The sequence below is a fragment of the Periophthalmus magnuspinnatus genome, chromosome 20 (assembly GCF_009829125.3).
Source record: "Periophthalmus magnuspinnatus isolate fPerMag1 chromosome 20, fPerMag1.2.pri, whole genome shotgun sequence".
NCBI classification, from domain to species: Eukaryota; Metazoa; Chordata; class Actinopteri; order Gobiiformes; family Gobiidae; genus Periophthalmus; species Periophthalmus magnuspinnatus.
This window is the reverse complement of record NC_047145.1, coordinates 14,155,018-14,171,431: the sequence shown is the minus strand read 5'-3', so window position 1 is coordinate 14,171,431 and position 16,414 is coordinate 14,155,018. Positions and strand designations below refer to the sequence as shown.

At 37.7% G+C, this 16,414-nt stretch overlaps 1 protein-coding gene across 2 annotated transcripts in view; it reads left to right on the top strand.

The window, feature by feature from the left end:
• Positions 1-16,414, top strand: part of plxdc2b (plexin domain containing 2b) — a 71,993-nt gene that overhangs the window by 42,979 nt on the left and 12,600 nt on the right. For both annotated transcript variants that reach the window (XM_055229962.1, XM_033985669.2), the window contains exons 5-7: positions 6,897-7,019; positions 10,571-10,689; positions 11,302-11,401. In XM_055229962.1, the coding sequence (XP_055085937.1) occupies positions 6,897-7,019; positions 10,571-10,689; positions 11,302-11,401 (342 nt within the window). The remainder of the gene's footprint in view (positions 1-6,896; positions 7,020-10,570; positions 10,690-11,301; positions 11,402-16,414) is intronic.

Sequence of the window (16,414 nt, the reverse complement as noted above, 5' to 3'; positions counted from 1 at the left end):
TAGGAATAGTGACTTGCAGAATGAATGGCTAGAGAGGATGGGAGATAGCTGAATTTGCATTGCAGACAGAGATGGAGGAATGAGAATAGGGAAAGCTATCTGCTCCTGGCAGACCTCTGGGGCTTTTGTCTGCAGGGCGTTTCTGTTCCTATGCCTCTGCTTCAGGGGCTATCAGTCTGACTGCCCTCCCAGAAGACAGCTTTTCCTCCCTGTATTCAGCCACATTCATACTGTATAACTGTCCTCATTCCAGTTAATATGGTCATTTGTCCACACAGATTGCATTTTATGGAGTTACAGTGCCTAAATGCCACTGCCTCCAATTCACAATTCACAACCTGTCTAGTTATTCAGTGGGAAAATATCTCAAATTAAAGAGAGGGATTTTATTGATATGTTACATCAGAAATCACTTTTACTGAAGTGCCCCAATTTGTTTAATATAATAAAACTGTTATCAAAAATCAGTTGCAAGGGCACGCATTAGTGCTACACAGTGTGATTTATAGTAAAATGCTAAATGATCACATTTTATACAATGCTTTTCCATCTTCAAGGCACTCAAAGCACTTTACCTCAAGGAACCATTCACCCATTCACACGCACATTCATACAACAGTGTACACAGACACTGGGGCAAGGTGGGTTAAGTGTCTTGCCCGAGGACACAACAATACACAACAATAGCATTCATCTGTGGGTGCTGGAATCACACCACCAACCTTCAGATCAGTGGACAAACACTCTACTAACTGAGCTACTGGTGCCAATTTACTTATTATGACTAGGTTCAGCTGCATTTCCACAATGAACAATTCCTTTTAGATTTTTGGTTTATGTTATAGTATTTTTCTTTTCTGTTTTGTCCACTATAGGCACCTGTAACAACACCAATTTCCATAATTCTCTGAGGACCTAAAGGACCTGTAGCTGACTTTTATTTCTTCTAGTTCAGGAAAATATATACAGTATATTGTAAACGCAGCTATTTAGAACAAAATGTGACTGAATGTTTTTGTCTTTCTCTATATATATGATGTTAGACGAGAACCACATGGAGAGAACTGTGTGACTATCCCATACAGTGAGGGTAGAGACTAATTGGGCGGGAATAACAATGTAATGTGAAAAATGCACTTCATTCATGGTTTAAAATTGGATACAAACCCTTTCAAAGCTTTTAATTAAAAAGATGAACAATACTTAAAGTGTCATTTGAGATGTATTTAAAAACGTACTTGCCCTATTTTATTATAGTCATACAAACTTGTACGATGCACCTTTGGAGCTTGAAAAATTATCTTTTTTGTGAAATAGTCAAATCTGGCAAAGGAGCTTAATAGAGAATGCTTGTTTTTGTCTTTTAAGCCTGTTTCTGTAAAGCACACAGCCTTCAGACAATGCACAGGCAGCAGACTGGGAGCACAGCCAAGTGAAATATCTGAGCTTTGGTCCACTTTTATGTTTTTTGCATTCAGTCAATTAGAGAATAGTCTTTAAATGGATAACAGTGTAAGAGTCAAGTTAAGCCTGGGGGGTGCTACTTTCTTGTGAACAATTGCTGTTGTGGTGAACTGAGGATTGTGTCGGTTTCAAGTGATAACAGCTTTCTACATGGAGAATTCCCACATGATAAAATAGTCTTATGGTTTTTGAGCAAAGATGTAACAATGTGGGGATTAATCTGCTCAGACATGGATGAGATAAGATATTTCTAAACTCTGTGAAGACTGAAGGGTGACACTTGGGTTAACAGAATGTATATAGTGTGTTTTATGGTCATGGCACAGCTTGTTTGTGGTCAGTATGAGAAAGTTCATTATCTGTTGAGGCCTTAGAATGAGGCATGTAAATCTGGCTGGCAAGTTGTAGTTTTATGATTATTGTGTAAGATGAAACATTTATATTTTCTGGGTGTTACCATTAATGACACACTTTTATTCACACTGTCTAATGTTTTTCAGAATTATTGAATCAACTTAACTCAGACCATTTTTATTTTGAGACATAATTGTGCCATTGAGATGTATAGATTATATGTATCGTATATAATCTATACATCTGTACATTGTATTGTTGTTCCATGGTATTTAACTTACCTTATCTAAAAAATGCCTTAGAAGCATCCATCTCCAGAAGGTGGATCCTCTACCAAAACAGTTACATAGTGTTTCAATTATGTAACTGTCTAACAACTATGATCTAGAGCCACAATTTACAAATCATTAATCGTAACACTCCTATAGTGAAAGTTATATCATTTGGCTTTGTTTTTTCTGTTTAAAACAATAGTGTGCAAATAAATGATGAATCATATATTTAACAGCATTCAATTATAACTGGGCTCAATTATTGAAGTTATGGTAAACCAGGCTGCCCTGACACTGGGTTATAGTGACATCTGGTATCTGTTCACTGCCAACTGTCACTTTGGGCACCATAACATTATGGTGCACTGAAAATGCTGCAGGTTGAATAAAATGACACAATCTCATAAAACATGCCACCAGTTGTAGCCTTGGTGATATCTTACATTACTTTTATTGTCTGCTGTGCTATTTCAGATGCCAGTGATGCCAGTGATGCCAGGTCAAATGGCACCACAATTTTAGCCTGGCATTGGCTCCTGCCCACTCATATTTTCATTTGACCTTTTCATCGGCCGCACAAGACTTATTGGATGTCAATAGCAACTAGTCTAGCCATTCCTCAGGCTCTGTGTTTTGCCAAGGCCAGACTCTCATTTAAAGTTTACATCAACAAGTCTGTTTGTGCTATCTGAAGGCCATAATATGATAAATGTAAGAAACAGTGTAATGCTCCAATAAGGCTCAACTTTTTTTAGACCTTTACTTTAAGTTGCATTTGCTTCTTCAGAACTGTTTAATTGTTGCTGTTATCTAATCTAATCTAATTTTGGCTACTTCCTTTTTCATCATAAGTTATCACAGTAAACCAGTCCATTATAATTTGGCAGATTATTACCCCAGATGTCCTTGCTGTCATAACGAGCCACATAACTCTGACGGGAGTGGACAATGGGGAGAAAGATTCTTAGCTAGGTACTCAATGCCAGAAAAGTGCTTGGGCAGGACTTGACAAATACCTTGTTTAATTATTTATCAGATTTTTCCCCTTTAATATATTACTTAGCCTTACTTTGTCCATGTTGTCCAACTGACTTCCATTTAAGAAGAGTAAGACATCTAGCTGCAGGGGATACAAGAAAAAAGGATTGTTTTGGCCACACCAAACAGAGCAGCGATTACAGAGATATCTTAGAAGAACTATTTGTGAGATGATGTTGAAATATATTGGTCTAAAAATTCAACAAAGATGACATGACCATAACATATGAACAAATGTTGCTGAAAACTGGAAATGGATGTATTTATTGTCACTATTCCCAATCACAGTTTTCCTGTGTCTGTAACTGTCAGGTGATGATTCCGAATTTCATGAAGCAATCATCAATATGCAGAAAAAACACACTGTTTAATTACGATAAGCGGCCTGTCATTTTTATACAGTGTTTAAAAGACACAAGACTACATCAATGCCGCGTGTTCCCCTTTATAAGCCAGCCTGGCCTTTCCCTGGCTTTAGAACAGCTGCGATCAACAGAAAATATCCTGTAAATTAAACACAGGAACAAAGAGCTTGTCCAAACATGGCATCCAATAAAGTGCAGATTTAGACAACCGGGCTGCTAATTCCTGCTAGTGATTTTTTTCCGCTCCAACCCCATGTCTGCCACATCTTTAGCGCAGTGAAAGACTGTGACCACCTTTAGAATGTTAAATAAGTTGCATTGTGAGTTGGTAGGAATGAAATGTGCTGCTTTGTGTGTGGTTTGAAAGTGAACGGAGAAATGGAGCGGTTGTAGAAGAGAGATAAGAGCCTGTTTTTGTCAGGGAAAAAGGTGGAATGTGCTGGATTGTGGCTCATTTAGAAGATTAGGTTTGTGTCCGCATCAGATACTGAAGTAGAGATGAGATAGTACACCTGGACAGTCTACATGTCTGCATCTGCTTTCAGGACAATACATTCATATAGAATTACATCTTTCACTGTGGATTTGTTTGTATTTTACATTGCTTTAGTACTTTTTTTAAAATCCTATTTACTATAGGCAACTGAAAATTGAATGAACTTGTATTCACCTTATTCCAGAAGTTGTAAGTTCTGTTCGGACTACAGAGCCGTTTTAAAGCCTCCTAGAGAATCGGTGAGGTGTTGACTTGAACAAAATAGAATATTTTAGAATATTTTACACAAATGAACACTACTTTCTAGCATGTTTTTGAGGTGAAACTTTTCTCGAATTCGCCATTGAAAAGAATAGGATTCCCTCTTAAACGGAGGAACCACCACAAAGAAAGCATGATTTGGAGTGTTTAGAGGCAAAAGTGGGCGGGGCCGAGTAAGGTCAATATGCCTCATGTTGTAATGTGGCCTAGTTGAGTGTAAATATCTAAAGGGCCTTATAAATGTAAAGATTACATTATGTCACTTTTTGGTGATGGTGGGTGGATCGGAGGTTCTGCCACTATCAAATTAAAGCAATGGTACACTGCCTGGCCAAAAAAAAAGTCAACACCTGGATTTAACTAAGCAAATAGGTACGAGCAGTGGTCAGACTCTACCATCATCAATGAAAGATCTTGGTGAAAAATTAATTCAACACTGGATGGAAATAAATCCTGTGACATTGCAGAAGCTTATTGAAACAATGTCACAGCGATTGCGTGCTGTAATCAAAGCTAAATGCGGTCCAACCAAATATTATAGTGTGTGACCTTTTTTTTTTTGTCCGGGCAGTGTATCTCCACGGAGAAACCTGTCATAAAAGTCACAAAGTGCATCTTTAAATGTCTTTGAAGGTAAAAATCACAACCTCCACACATCTAATCAGTTGGTGCAATAATGCGAAATCTGCACTGTTCAAATGCTAACACTGATGATGTAGTGAAAACAGGTCACCAGTGAGACTTTTTGTGTTTTTGTTAATGTCAGGCTAATGTCATCTGAATAAGTGTTTTTCTATGGCGTTTGGCCCTATTTTCTCAAGAACATTTTGTTTACTCCAAATCAACGGCACCTCTTGTTAAAATATTACTTTATAAATGGCTTTTTATTTGCCCACATTAGTCAGTCTATCAATGATGTAGCTTTGAGCTTCTTTGCACACTGCATACGATTTCTGTGAGCAATAAAATCAATGTTACATACAGTCATTTTCTATCATCCTTGGACTTTTTCCTGGTGTAGAGACAAACCATAACCAAATCTCTTCCTCCTTTGTTTTGCTTATAGACTCAATGTTGTCAGTACATCTATGCTTGGGAGGTGTAGTTGAAGTTTTTCCTTATGTTTTGTTGCCACTGGTTTACAATGTGATAGATGTCCTCTTGCCACCCCCTACTGTGTGAACAGACAGACTCACAGCCTTAGTAGCTTTGCCCTCTGTGAATTCTTGCACAAGTAGCTTTTTTTTTGTACTTTTTTATGCATGTCTTTTCCAGTTGCCCCAAGGCTGCATCCCTTTGTCATAAAATGCAGAGAGCACTTTCAGGTGTCAGTCAGTGTGTGGAGAAAGTACCGTGAAGAATTTTACCTGCTGGCAAGTCTCCTCCTCTAAAGCAAATAAAAGTTATTTCTGTGTGTGCAGAAACAGAAAAATATTAGAAGCATCATTTTGCTGACTGTATGAATCTTTTGTCTATGGGGAGACTAAAATAACATGCATTTGATTTGACTGCGTATTTTTCAAGTTGTGAGAAATTTGATCTCCTCCTCTTTCAAGAGCTTACCTCAAGATTCTAGTCCAAACATGTGTAGGCCAATGCAAACTAGCAAGCACTTCTTTTTCCCATGACACCCAACGTGCTTTATATTGATTCACTCCTTGCTCTCCGACCATCATTGATTACTCACATAAGACTTGTTTCCTCTGGTTTGCTTTGGAGTGGACTTTCAGTACGGACCAGAAGTGTCTTCACTGTCCAAAGTGAACTTTATACCACTCCATTTGAGGGGTCTGTAGGGGACTCCAGAGGGTACTAGCTCCAAGAGGGGGCCAGCACAGTACAGATTGTTTTAGCTAAGCTGTGGCTACACAAGGAAACGAGATGACTGGACAAGAGAAAACACACTCAAGACGGGATATATAAACAGAAAATAATAATTTCTCACAAAACACTGACTCGATATTGTGATAAACCGCCGTATTTCCGGCAATGTGACTTAAATGTTGAGTCGACATGCTGAAGTAAAATTCAGGTATGATTTAGATTAAATGTTTTAAGAAAACACGATTTAATGTTTGGGTGACATCAGTTGCTCACAGAACAAAGACCTGCCTCTGGACCTGGAGCCTTTCCTGGGGCATGGAAATGCAACTCAGCTGAACCGTGCCAATGGAAAAGAGGCTATATTCACACAAGAAAAGTGAATTAGGTCTTGCCCAAGGACACAACAACATTATGCACTGCTCAGAGTTGGGGATGGGGGGGGGGGGCACTATTGCCACTACTCTTTCTATTCTTATGACTAAATAAAGCTTAGATGTGTACAGTTGATTAGATTTCCCAAAATAGTTTTCCTTAAGTTAGTATCTTTCTCATGTAATAAACACATCCCGTGTAGTCTGTAGCCCTTCGGTTGCCTTCTGCTCCTGATCACAGATTATGGCACTAATTAATAGCTCTGAGAAGTCCCCTGCAGTGTGGAGGCACAAAGACAAGTGATGGCTGTTCTTTAATGAGCCACTTTTAACTCTGGTCCACAGGGCAGTGTTGTTGCCTGCTGCAAAGAGGGTTCATTTAAAAAGCTATTATTGCAAGACAGAAGAATGGGAATATACTGAAGGAAAGCATTGTGTGTTTGTCCCATAGGTTTTATCTACACGGGGGATGTTGTTCACCGGATGCTTACGGCTACTCAGTACATCGCTCCTCTGATGGCGAACTTTGACCCCAGTGTCTCCAGGAACTCCACAGTCATCTACTTCGACAATGGTAATGATTTTAACTGTATGATTTATTATTACACAATACATATAATTTTGGTTGTTAAAATAAATTATGCTTTCAAGAACAACAACTCAACTGAACTCATACACAATGATTATGCTCAGTTGTAGTCTTAAGTGAATAATGGTAATTATAGTTGAAATTGCTGGCTCTGAGACTGCAAATGTGACTACTGCTAAAAATGTTATTATAGCTTCCAGAATATAGCCTTACCAGCCAAACCTGTTTTTTTTTTTTTTTTAGCATTGTAACTTCTCAGTTATTGGTGCAAATAAAAGTTTTTTAAAATGTTGTTTTTTTAAAAATCTTAACTTTGACCAATAAAACATTATATAAATATATATTTATTTATTTTTTGCTATGGGTTCATGTTTTTGGTCTCAATAGAATTTGATACAGAGATAGTTAAATATACAGTAAATTGTCACGTCAACTCAAAGAATTCTTAACACTATCAAATGTCCCACTCGTTTAAAAGGCTGCCACTTTCCATTGCATAGGTTTTTTCCTATACCAGCTCTGAGGACTATTATCCATCATGTCAGTCATGTGTCTAGTCCCTGGGCTGCAGACAGAGCTATAGACCAGCCCTGTGTGTCTGAGGCCCATAGACTGACAGCAGTCGATTCACAGCAGCCTGCTCCTCAGCACATTGTCCATCTATCACTGTCCTGCCAATACAACATTAACAACAGCACACATCAACTCTGTCGATGTTGTGTGGTGGACTGGGGCCTTTGTGAACATTATAAAGGTCTGAATTGTTCCCTGAGATGGTATAAATCTCACAATCACAGCACTGTGCATTGTGTCCAACAGTGATGAGGGGGTGAAATGATATACTGGTCTTTTTGTTTCATTTTCAGTTACAAATCATTATTCTCCAAACATTTAGCTTGTGACGGTGCACATAATACAATTTTTGATTCAAATTGAGTTCTAAACTTTCAAATGGTCAATGATCAGCATGGGTCTTTTTAATGGAGAGGTCCACAGCCAGTCTGTCCATAAAAGCCTGTGGTTTGGAGCAGAGTTCAGATTTTGGAGGAAGAAACTGGAAAATATATATTTTTTTTTTTGTGTTTTTGTTTTCCTGGGACATCTTAAACTCGGAATATGGTCTATTGTGGTTCACTTGTTGTCATGTCTATGTGCACTTTTGGTTTGTCTGTGTTTCTTTAAATTTCCTGTTTTTGACCTGCCTTAGGACAACGGGTGTAAAGTAGCTATTCTGCTAATTCCGGCATATTTACATTGATGCTATTTGTTGACATGTTGATTAATATGCACTGTCCTAATTAAAATAAATAAATAAATAAAAAATAATAAAATAAATAAATAAAAATATTTTGTGTTAGCGGGCCTATATTAGGCTATTTTCCTGATCCATGTTATAATGTTGTTTCCCCATCACAAACATACCTGGAGTTTTGTTTCATTCACACGTTTAACATGTGTGCATATTTAGATTCTTCTCTCAAATGGAAAACACTCTACCTTTAAACTCCATATACACACTTCACTAGAATCATTTGGATAATTTCCACACTAGAATTGCCAGTCTCTGCTGAACTAAAGGTAAAAGGCAGTTGTAAACTTGAAAACTGCTGCTTCATGGCATCACAAGGTGAAACAGCATCTTGAGCTTTGGGAAAGCAGACATAAACAAGGGTTATGTCTGTTTTCCCAAAATTTTTGAATGAAGCAAAACTGAACTCCAGGTATGTTTTTGATGATGTAACAACAACATGGCTCAAAGCTCACAGGAGTCAATTTTGGGTAATAAAAGTGTGTCAGTTGTTAATATTGACATTGAAAGTCAAAGATTTAAAAAACAAATCTGAAATTGTGATTAATCTATAAAATGACACATCTAAGTCTTAATTCTTTTAATGTTTGCTATATATCTGTGAACTGATGAATGTACAGTTACAATATAATATATGAGATAGTTAAAGCAGTACATTTATATTATCTTTCCACTATACAATTAAGTGGCACAGCTCTAAAGCTAAAACTCATTATTGGCTCAATTGCAAGTTAAACATTCGTTTTCAACAGCGTAAAATTGTACTGGAACAGAATATCACCATGCTGTAAATGCCTAAATTACAGAGTGGCCTATGCAGACTCTTTCCATACATTTGTCTATGTTGTATATGAAAAGACAATAAACCATATGAACATGAATCTACCACAGTGGCATTGCAGTCTGCCTGAAAGGGTGGTCTGTGGGCTTCCTTGTTTGTTTTACTACTGACTGAAGGTTAGTGTGTCTCATTGCCCCACCATCTCTGTTTGATAGTTTAACCAAGGAACCCCAGATATCAGCAGTACCAGTAGTGGTCCCCTCCTCATTTTGACCCAATGGAGCAGGGCATTCGAGTTAGCGACAATTTAACGCTCCACTCAATCTTCTCTCCTTATTGCACAGCGCAGCACTACCATCGTCTCTCATTTCATTTTGCATTGCTCTTACTAGATTAACATACATTTTTACAGGGCTTCAAATCTTCTCTGCTAAAATGCATAGTTTGTATTCACCAGCACTGGGGCATAGATTAGCAACTGATTTATTCTGGGGTTTTCTGTACAAACTGACGGCTGCGCACTCCAGCCATGCAGGACAGGAGGTAAATCTGAACATGGCCAGGGGGCAAAGAAATGGATGAGTTGTGTTAACAAACCTTTATTGCCCTGGATCTCAGCCAAATCACTGTAGCTGTAAGGGCTCAATAGATTCCCTCAAGTCCATAGTCAGTCAGAGAAGTGTGAAGAGTAATGTGCTTAGGCAGGAGTGACTGCAGTCTCCAGGGACAACAGTGTTGATTAAGTTCTGTAAGTTGTTGGAAAAGCATGCTGCCCCAACTCATTCCCAATTCACTACTTTTTGAAGGATCACTCCTTACTTTTTTCAACTCATTTGGTTGCTAGAACTTTTATTTATTTTATTTTATTTTTTTATTCCTGGCATTCAGTATAGCGTCTGCTCTGTTGTTTGATGCAGTTATAGTAAACACCAAAATACCAATTAAAAAATGTAATTAAAAATATTGCAACATCTATTGCAACATTCTTATAAATCTAGCTCGTAACAAATTTCAAGATGCAAAGACGCAAAAAAAACTTAATTTTTCAAATGAACAAATTTTGACTTTTATTTGGAACACTTTTTGGAGCCATTACAACCACTTTGCCACCTCTAAAAAAACTCAAAATAAGATGTTTTCTCAGCTCCCGTCAAGACTTCACACTTCAACTTAAGCTCAAAGTAACTCCCAGTGTGATTTGTTTTTTCACCGTTAATGTCATTGCTATCTCCAGCTCTGGTGAAGTGCTTCCAAATCTGTATCAGTGCAGCACTTTACTGTCAGTCACCTCACACCCACTGGAAAAAGTTCAGTGATATAATCTTCCAAACAAACATGAAGTAGGTTTACAATTCGACTTGCTACATTTAATTTGTTAACATTGTAATTTCCCATAATCCACTCTACCTGCATTTTTTTAATATCAATGTTTGTCTTTCATTTTAGGCACAGCTCTAGTGGTGCAGTGGGATCACGTCCATTTGCAGGACCACTACCACCTGGGCAGCTTCACTTTCCAAGCCACGCTGCACAACACAGGGCGCATCATATTTGCATATAAAGAGGTATTTTTTTGTATCTCAGCTTTATCTTTGAGCCTGACATCTGTGAGATTTTTAATAATTGTTACGCTAGCTTGTGTCACGGTTAGAGTTATCTGTGGCAGAAAAGAAAAAGCAGTCAGTTATGGCCTGACAGTCATAATTAAGACGTCTTTGATAATTGAGTTTATAATGAGGGCCTTTATATCATTCTTTGCTCATATGTTCTTTTCACATAAGAGCAAAATTATACATGATTACACTGCTTCTACTGATGGCACAGCATCTCTCACTAGCCAAGTCTCTTTTGATCTAATAAAAGCTTGAATTATGTTTCTGTCCATTATATTTCTTATAGTTGTTCTGTTTTTTGTTTTGTCTAAAATTCTATAATGCTACAAAACATTTTTAAAAGGAAAATAGTCGTTACATATAAGACTATTCCAAATCAGTAGTTTTAACTGTGTTTTGAATGCAAACACTGTTCGTGCCATATACTACTATATAGGCTGATATTGCACAGGAAAATAGCAATAAATTGGTTGAATTTGCTGCACTGTCAGACTGTCCCTATTTCCCAGACTGAGCGGCAGAGATGTGGTCATGCTAGTTGATTTCCGCATATTGCTTTTTCAGATTCCTGTCGAGGTGTCTCAGATCAGCTCTGTCAATCACCCGGTGAAGGTGGGCCTGTCTGATGCCTTTGTGGTGGTGCACAAGATCCAGCAGATTCCCAGTAAGTGTCATCTCAGCATGTTATTATAAACAGAAGTATGTACATGAGGAAATAATCAGGACTGCACAATGGAAAAGTGTTTACATTCAATCTCAAACTTCGATGTTACAATCACTTTTTGTCAGTTACAGTTTTCAAATGTATAAAACTAATTACAAATGAATGGGTCAAAATAATATGTGAAGTTACCGCGAAGGTGCTCAGTTGACTAAATGTATCTTTAATTGTTTTTTGTAAAGGATTTATATACATTATATACATGAAAGCAGACGATATGCAGGGAGTTTTGGGAGTAACTGGACAGTTTAATCTGTCTATTCACTTATGAAGATGCTGTTTACTTGTACTTTTGAGCATGCATTTTTATTTATTTTTTTTGTACCAGAACCTAATAATTTTGAGCGCTTTTGCCAGTTCCACATCTCCTTTATTATTAATCCAAATTAATCCAAACACAGGCCATGTCCTTTAGTCAACTAAGAGTGTCTTTAGTTACAACTCTTTCACCACCTCTCGCAAGACAATTATTTTATAATTTTTTTATTTACTGTGATATTTTTTGAAGAAATATTTTTGTGACAGGTCTACTTTAAATTTTACTGTCTTTTTCCACTAATAAACATCTAATATTTACATTTTGATGTAATTTAATGATTAGTCTGTACTCCCTGGCTCTTTGTTTAGTATCCAGAGATCCCAGTGAGCCTCATCTGTTTTGCTTTAGCCTGGCCTGTCAGCAGCTCCTCTCCCACACCACTGCACCTCTCCTGGAGCAAAGTGGGCAGAGCTGTGGGCACCCCTCCAGAGCTCCTCTGTCCCACTCACTACTCACTCATAATGGCTGCTATTTGGGCCCATTAGATTAAAAACAAATGCAAGTAACTTAGAGGCACTTTTATCCTGGGGCCCTGCTCCAGTAATGAAGTGTCAAAAATGATTTATTCACTAATTTAAATAGCGTGTGTATAACATGGGGAAGCATTTATTTGTCAAATTTAATATTGAACAAATGTAATGAGGGTAGGGGTGAGATGTTTTAGCAGTGCTGTCTCAGGAAAGAGGTTGTGGGTTGGATTCTTGAACCAGGTGACAGTCCCCATCATCTTGAACATGCACAGGAGATGCTTCTCTCCAGTGATCTTGATCATAAATTTTACCTAATGTTTAACCATGAACTGGGTCTTAACCACATCTGAAAAGCTACACCAGTTGGATTGAAAGAAGAAATTACCAGCTCAAGCCTGAAAAGGTGAATTCATGAATTTTTTGGTTAATTTGTTTGAATCTGATGCTAGTTTAAATTTAAAGAACCTTTGCCTTGAAATATGGCTGCACAGTAAATCACAAAATAATAATGATAATAATGACAACAAAATATATTATAATTTTAGAGAAGGTATACTTAACTTAAAATTAACCCAGCAGTTTAGAACTGCTACAACAATGCTCATATTTCTGTGCTCTCTCATATGTTATTGCTTTTGGGTGTGTTTAATGTGTATTCTGAACTGAACCCTGATTTGCAAATCTAATCAAAATAGGCCCTTTTACGTTGCCGCCTCTGCAAGTTCAGATTCTCTTATAAACTCTCTTCCTGCACCATTCATTCTTTATGAGGATTATCAGAGTCTTGCTAAAATAAATCAGTATATTTAAATTTTAGACAGCGGACTACAAGTTACGGATGGATTATCACAGACAGCTTGTAAAGACCTTTACAATAATGTCAGCGTTTAACCGGAGGAAACTTGTGTGTTTATAAAAGTAACTGTTTGTGTCTCCAACCTAATGCTAATCCTAACCTAATCCAAATACATCTAATGGCAAGTCAATTGTTTTTTTGTGTAAAATCATTCCGATTGTTACGTACTTTTAACATCACAAATTATTTTTTATTTCAGTTAGCAATCACTAGCCACAGAAGCTTCCTCCAGTGAAGGATTTACATTGTAGTAAAGGTCTTGATGTTCAGTTTGTGATTATTTATCCATAACTTTCTGTCTGCTGTCTGGTATTTAAATATTGATTGATTTTAGCACAACTCAGCTATTTTCCAATACACAATGAATGGAGCAGGAAGTGCAGCTCCACGTTTTTGAGAGAACCAGAACTATCCCAGCGGCTCTGTGAAAAGGCAACACATTTTTTTAAATGGTGTACCCCTAGCTTGATTACTTTTACTTTTTAGTTTTCATTCTGTATAAAAGGTCTTGTTAGGAGACTTGTTCTTTCGCCCTCCGATCTCTTTTAAAGCCATGGCTCTTTGATGCCAGTGACACAATGTGATGAAATCAGAATGTCCTGCTGCAGCTCGTGTGATGGTGATGAAATCTAGAAAGGAACATATTGGGAATGTCAAAGCTGAATGACGTCCCCAGCAATTCTTCTGTTGTTCTTCTGTTTTTTGTCAAATATTTATTCATGTCATAATCATATCAGAAATACAAAAACGTAAAAAAATGCTATTAAAGCAATTCTTGGTAGAAGTGGAAATCTTAGCTTGCTCAACTGTAAACAGAATCAAGATAGTTACACAAATTGATACAAATGAGCCTTGTTTCAGAGACAAAATTAATGGTCCTGTGCTATTTCACCCTAGTCCACTTCTGCAGCAAAAAGGTCAGATTTTACATTATAACTTGTCATTTATACGCAGATTTATAGCCAGGGATGGTCCAGGTTTCTAAGTAGGGTGCAAATATCAGAGGTTTCATCACTGTGGCGATTCATATAGCAATGCAAGTGCTCTATAATGGAGAGGTAATGGTTGGAAACGGGAAGCTAACCTTTCGAAAGAGTGGGGATCAGCATTTTGAGCCGTGTGTATATAGGATGGTTTAGTAGTTCATTTCTTCAGGACCTCCAGCTTCCAGACTTGACTTTCAAACAATTCATTTTGTTGGGTAGATAGAGTTACTGTTGATCGCAATATTATTTTTTTGTATGTTGTCTATTTGGAGGAATTGAATTTGCAGTATGGAGCTTTATAGACTAGAGTAAAGTTTTATTAAGACAGATTTAATATTATGTTCGTTTTGGTCTTGTTTTTCACAGCGCTGTATCTTTTATAGACTGAAAATGGAGTTCTCTGTATTTTTAAAACCATGCATTACACTAGTGTGAGTTTGTTTATTTTTTATTATAAACTTTTCTTGTGATTGAATCAAGATGTAATTTGGCTCACAGCTAATAAAAGTAGACTTGAAGCATTAGATTGTCATGTTCAAAAGTTACGCTACATAAACTGTGTAAGGATGAGCATCTGATGTAAAGGTTATTTGTAGGCAAACATGAAAATGGCGTATGCACTGATTGCACCTTAAACTCAGAGTTGACCCACATGTACATCACTTTACTGAGAAGACAAGATGAATCAATTAGTGTTTGCTGTCTTCCCATAAATCTCATAATAATTACACATTTTTTCACCCCAAGCCTACTGTCTCATGTTTTGATGCTGTCCAGCTTCAAAGCCTGACGGAGTACTGTGGTGCAACCATGGCAACGAGAGGCATTTTAACCCTGAGGGAGAGAGGATTAAGACATTTCAGTGTGTCTGCTGGACTCCGGGACATTAGTGAAGAGGAGGACAGAGGAGAGGGAGATCAGGAACAGGCCTGTGTGAGGACTCAGGCTTAAAGTGTACTTCTCGAGACATGCTACACCAACAGTCACAGTCAGATAGTCAATATCACCCCTGTGTCATTAGAGCTCCTCCGCCAGAGTGGATTAAAAGACGACTCCCAGAAGAAAGAAAAGAAATCGTTTATTGACAGCTTAGATCATACATTGTTACCTTTAAGCTATGATCCAATCAATAAAGTTCTATGAAATTCTGGCACATTTGAGTAATCCTGCATCGTCTTGTATTTGAGGCTTGAGTAACCACCCATAGCTCTGTATTTACTTCCTATTCTTGACTAGCTAAATCATGATCTGCATTTGTAATAGTTTATTACTAAATAAAGCAAATTTAAAAGGAGTACTCAAAACAATATTATTATGTCAACTGGATTATGTTCTTTCTTTTCTATCTGAAAACATTTGCTTGTCATCTTCAGTTGTTATATTTTGCTAATTATTATATTGTTTTGAGTATTGTCATAGCTCGAGTAAAAACGTGAATTTGAGTGTTTATTAAGTATTTTTGACATTGTAGCAGTTTTGTAGCCATTGTCTTAGCAGTATTGGTAGTAATACAAATGCAGCAGTAGTAGACAGTAGTAGCAGAAATTCTTCCAACTCTGTGTGTATTTTATTATTCATATCAGGCTTCTCCCACAGCCCAAAGCCAGCAGGACTTAAGTTTACCAGGTTATGCTAGTCTCATCACCGCACATCAGTGTCCCAGGGCAGGAGGGGGATCTGACCCTCCTCTGAACTCCCTCGTGTCATTAGGCACCTGATCACCTCTTCACTGGAGGAGAGAGGAAGTGTGAGCATGGGGGCTGTGGGGGGAGAGGAAGGTGCTCTTAAACCTGGGGTAGCTTTGATCACTCATCCTGTCGCTAATGAACACAAGCAGCTCTGCAAGGGAACAACATCCGACCAGCAGAAACATTTGGGAAGTGTACTAGGAACATTAGCAATGGATTTCAATTGGTGCATATTTGTCAGTGGTTTAAAACAGGTTCCCAACTTTTTTTGGACCCATCTTCAGATCTTGAGCTAGGTTTGGTCAGGGCTTATTTAGCTATAGAATTTTACCTGTCCTGTATGTTTTGGGCTGATGGGCCGCGGTCAGAGTAAACCTGGGCAAACTTGCTCAACTGCGAGTCAAATTTGAATAGTCCACATAGCTTTTAGATCAAATACCATATTGCTATTCTTAAGGAATTATGTTCATATCTGTTCAGTTTTCTTCACATTCAAAAGAGATTCACATGTCCTTTCCTAATGCCAGTGCCATTCTAGCAAAGATGCGTGGCCCAGATAAGCACCGTCCCATTTCGCACTGACCTGGGAGAGTTATAAACCAACAGCACAATGAGGGTCAAAGATACATCTAAGTAA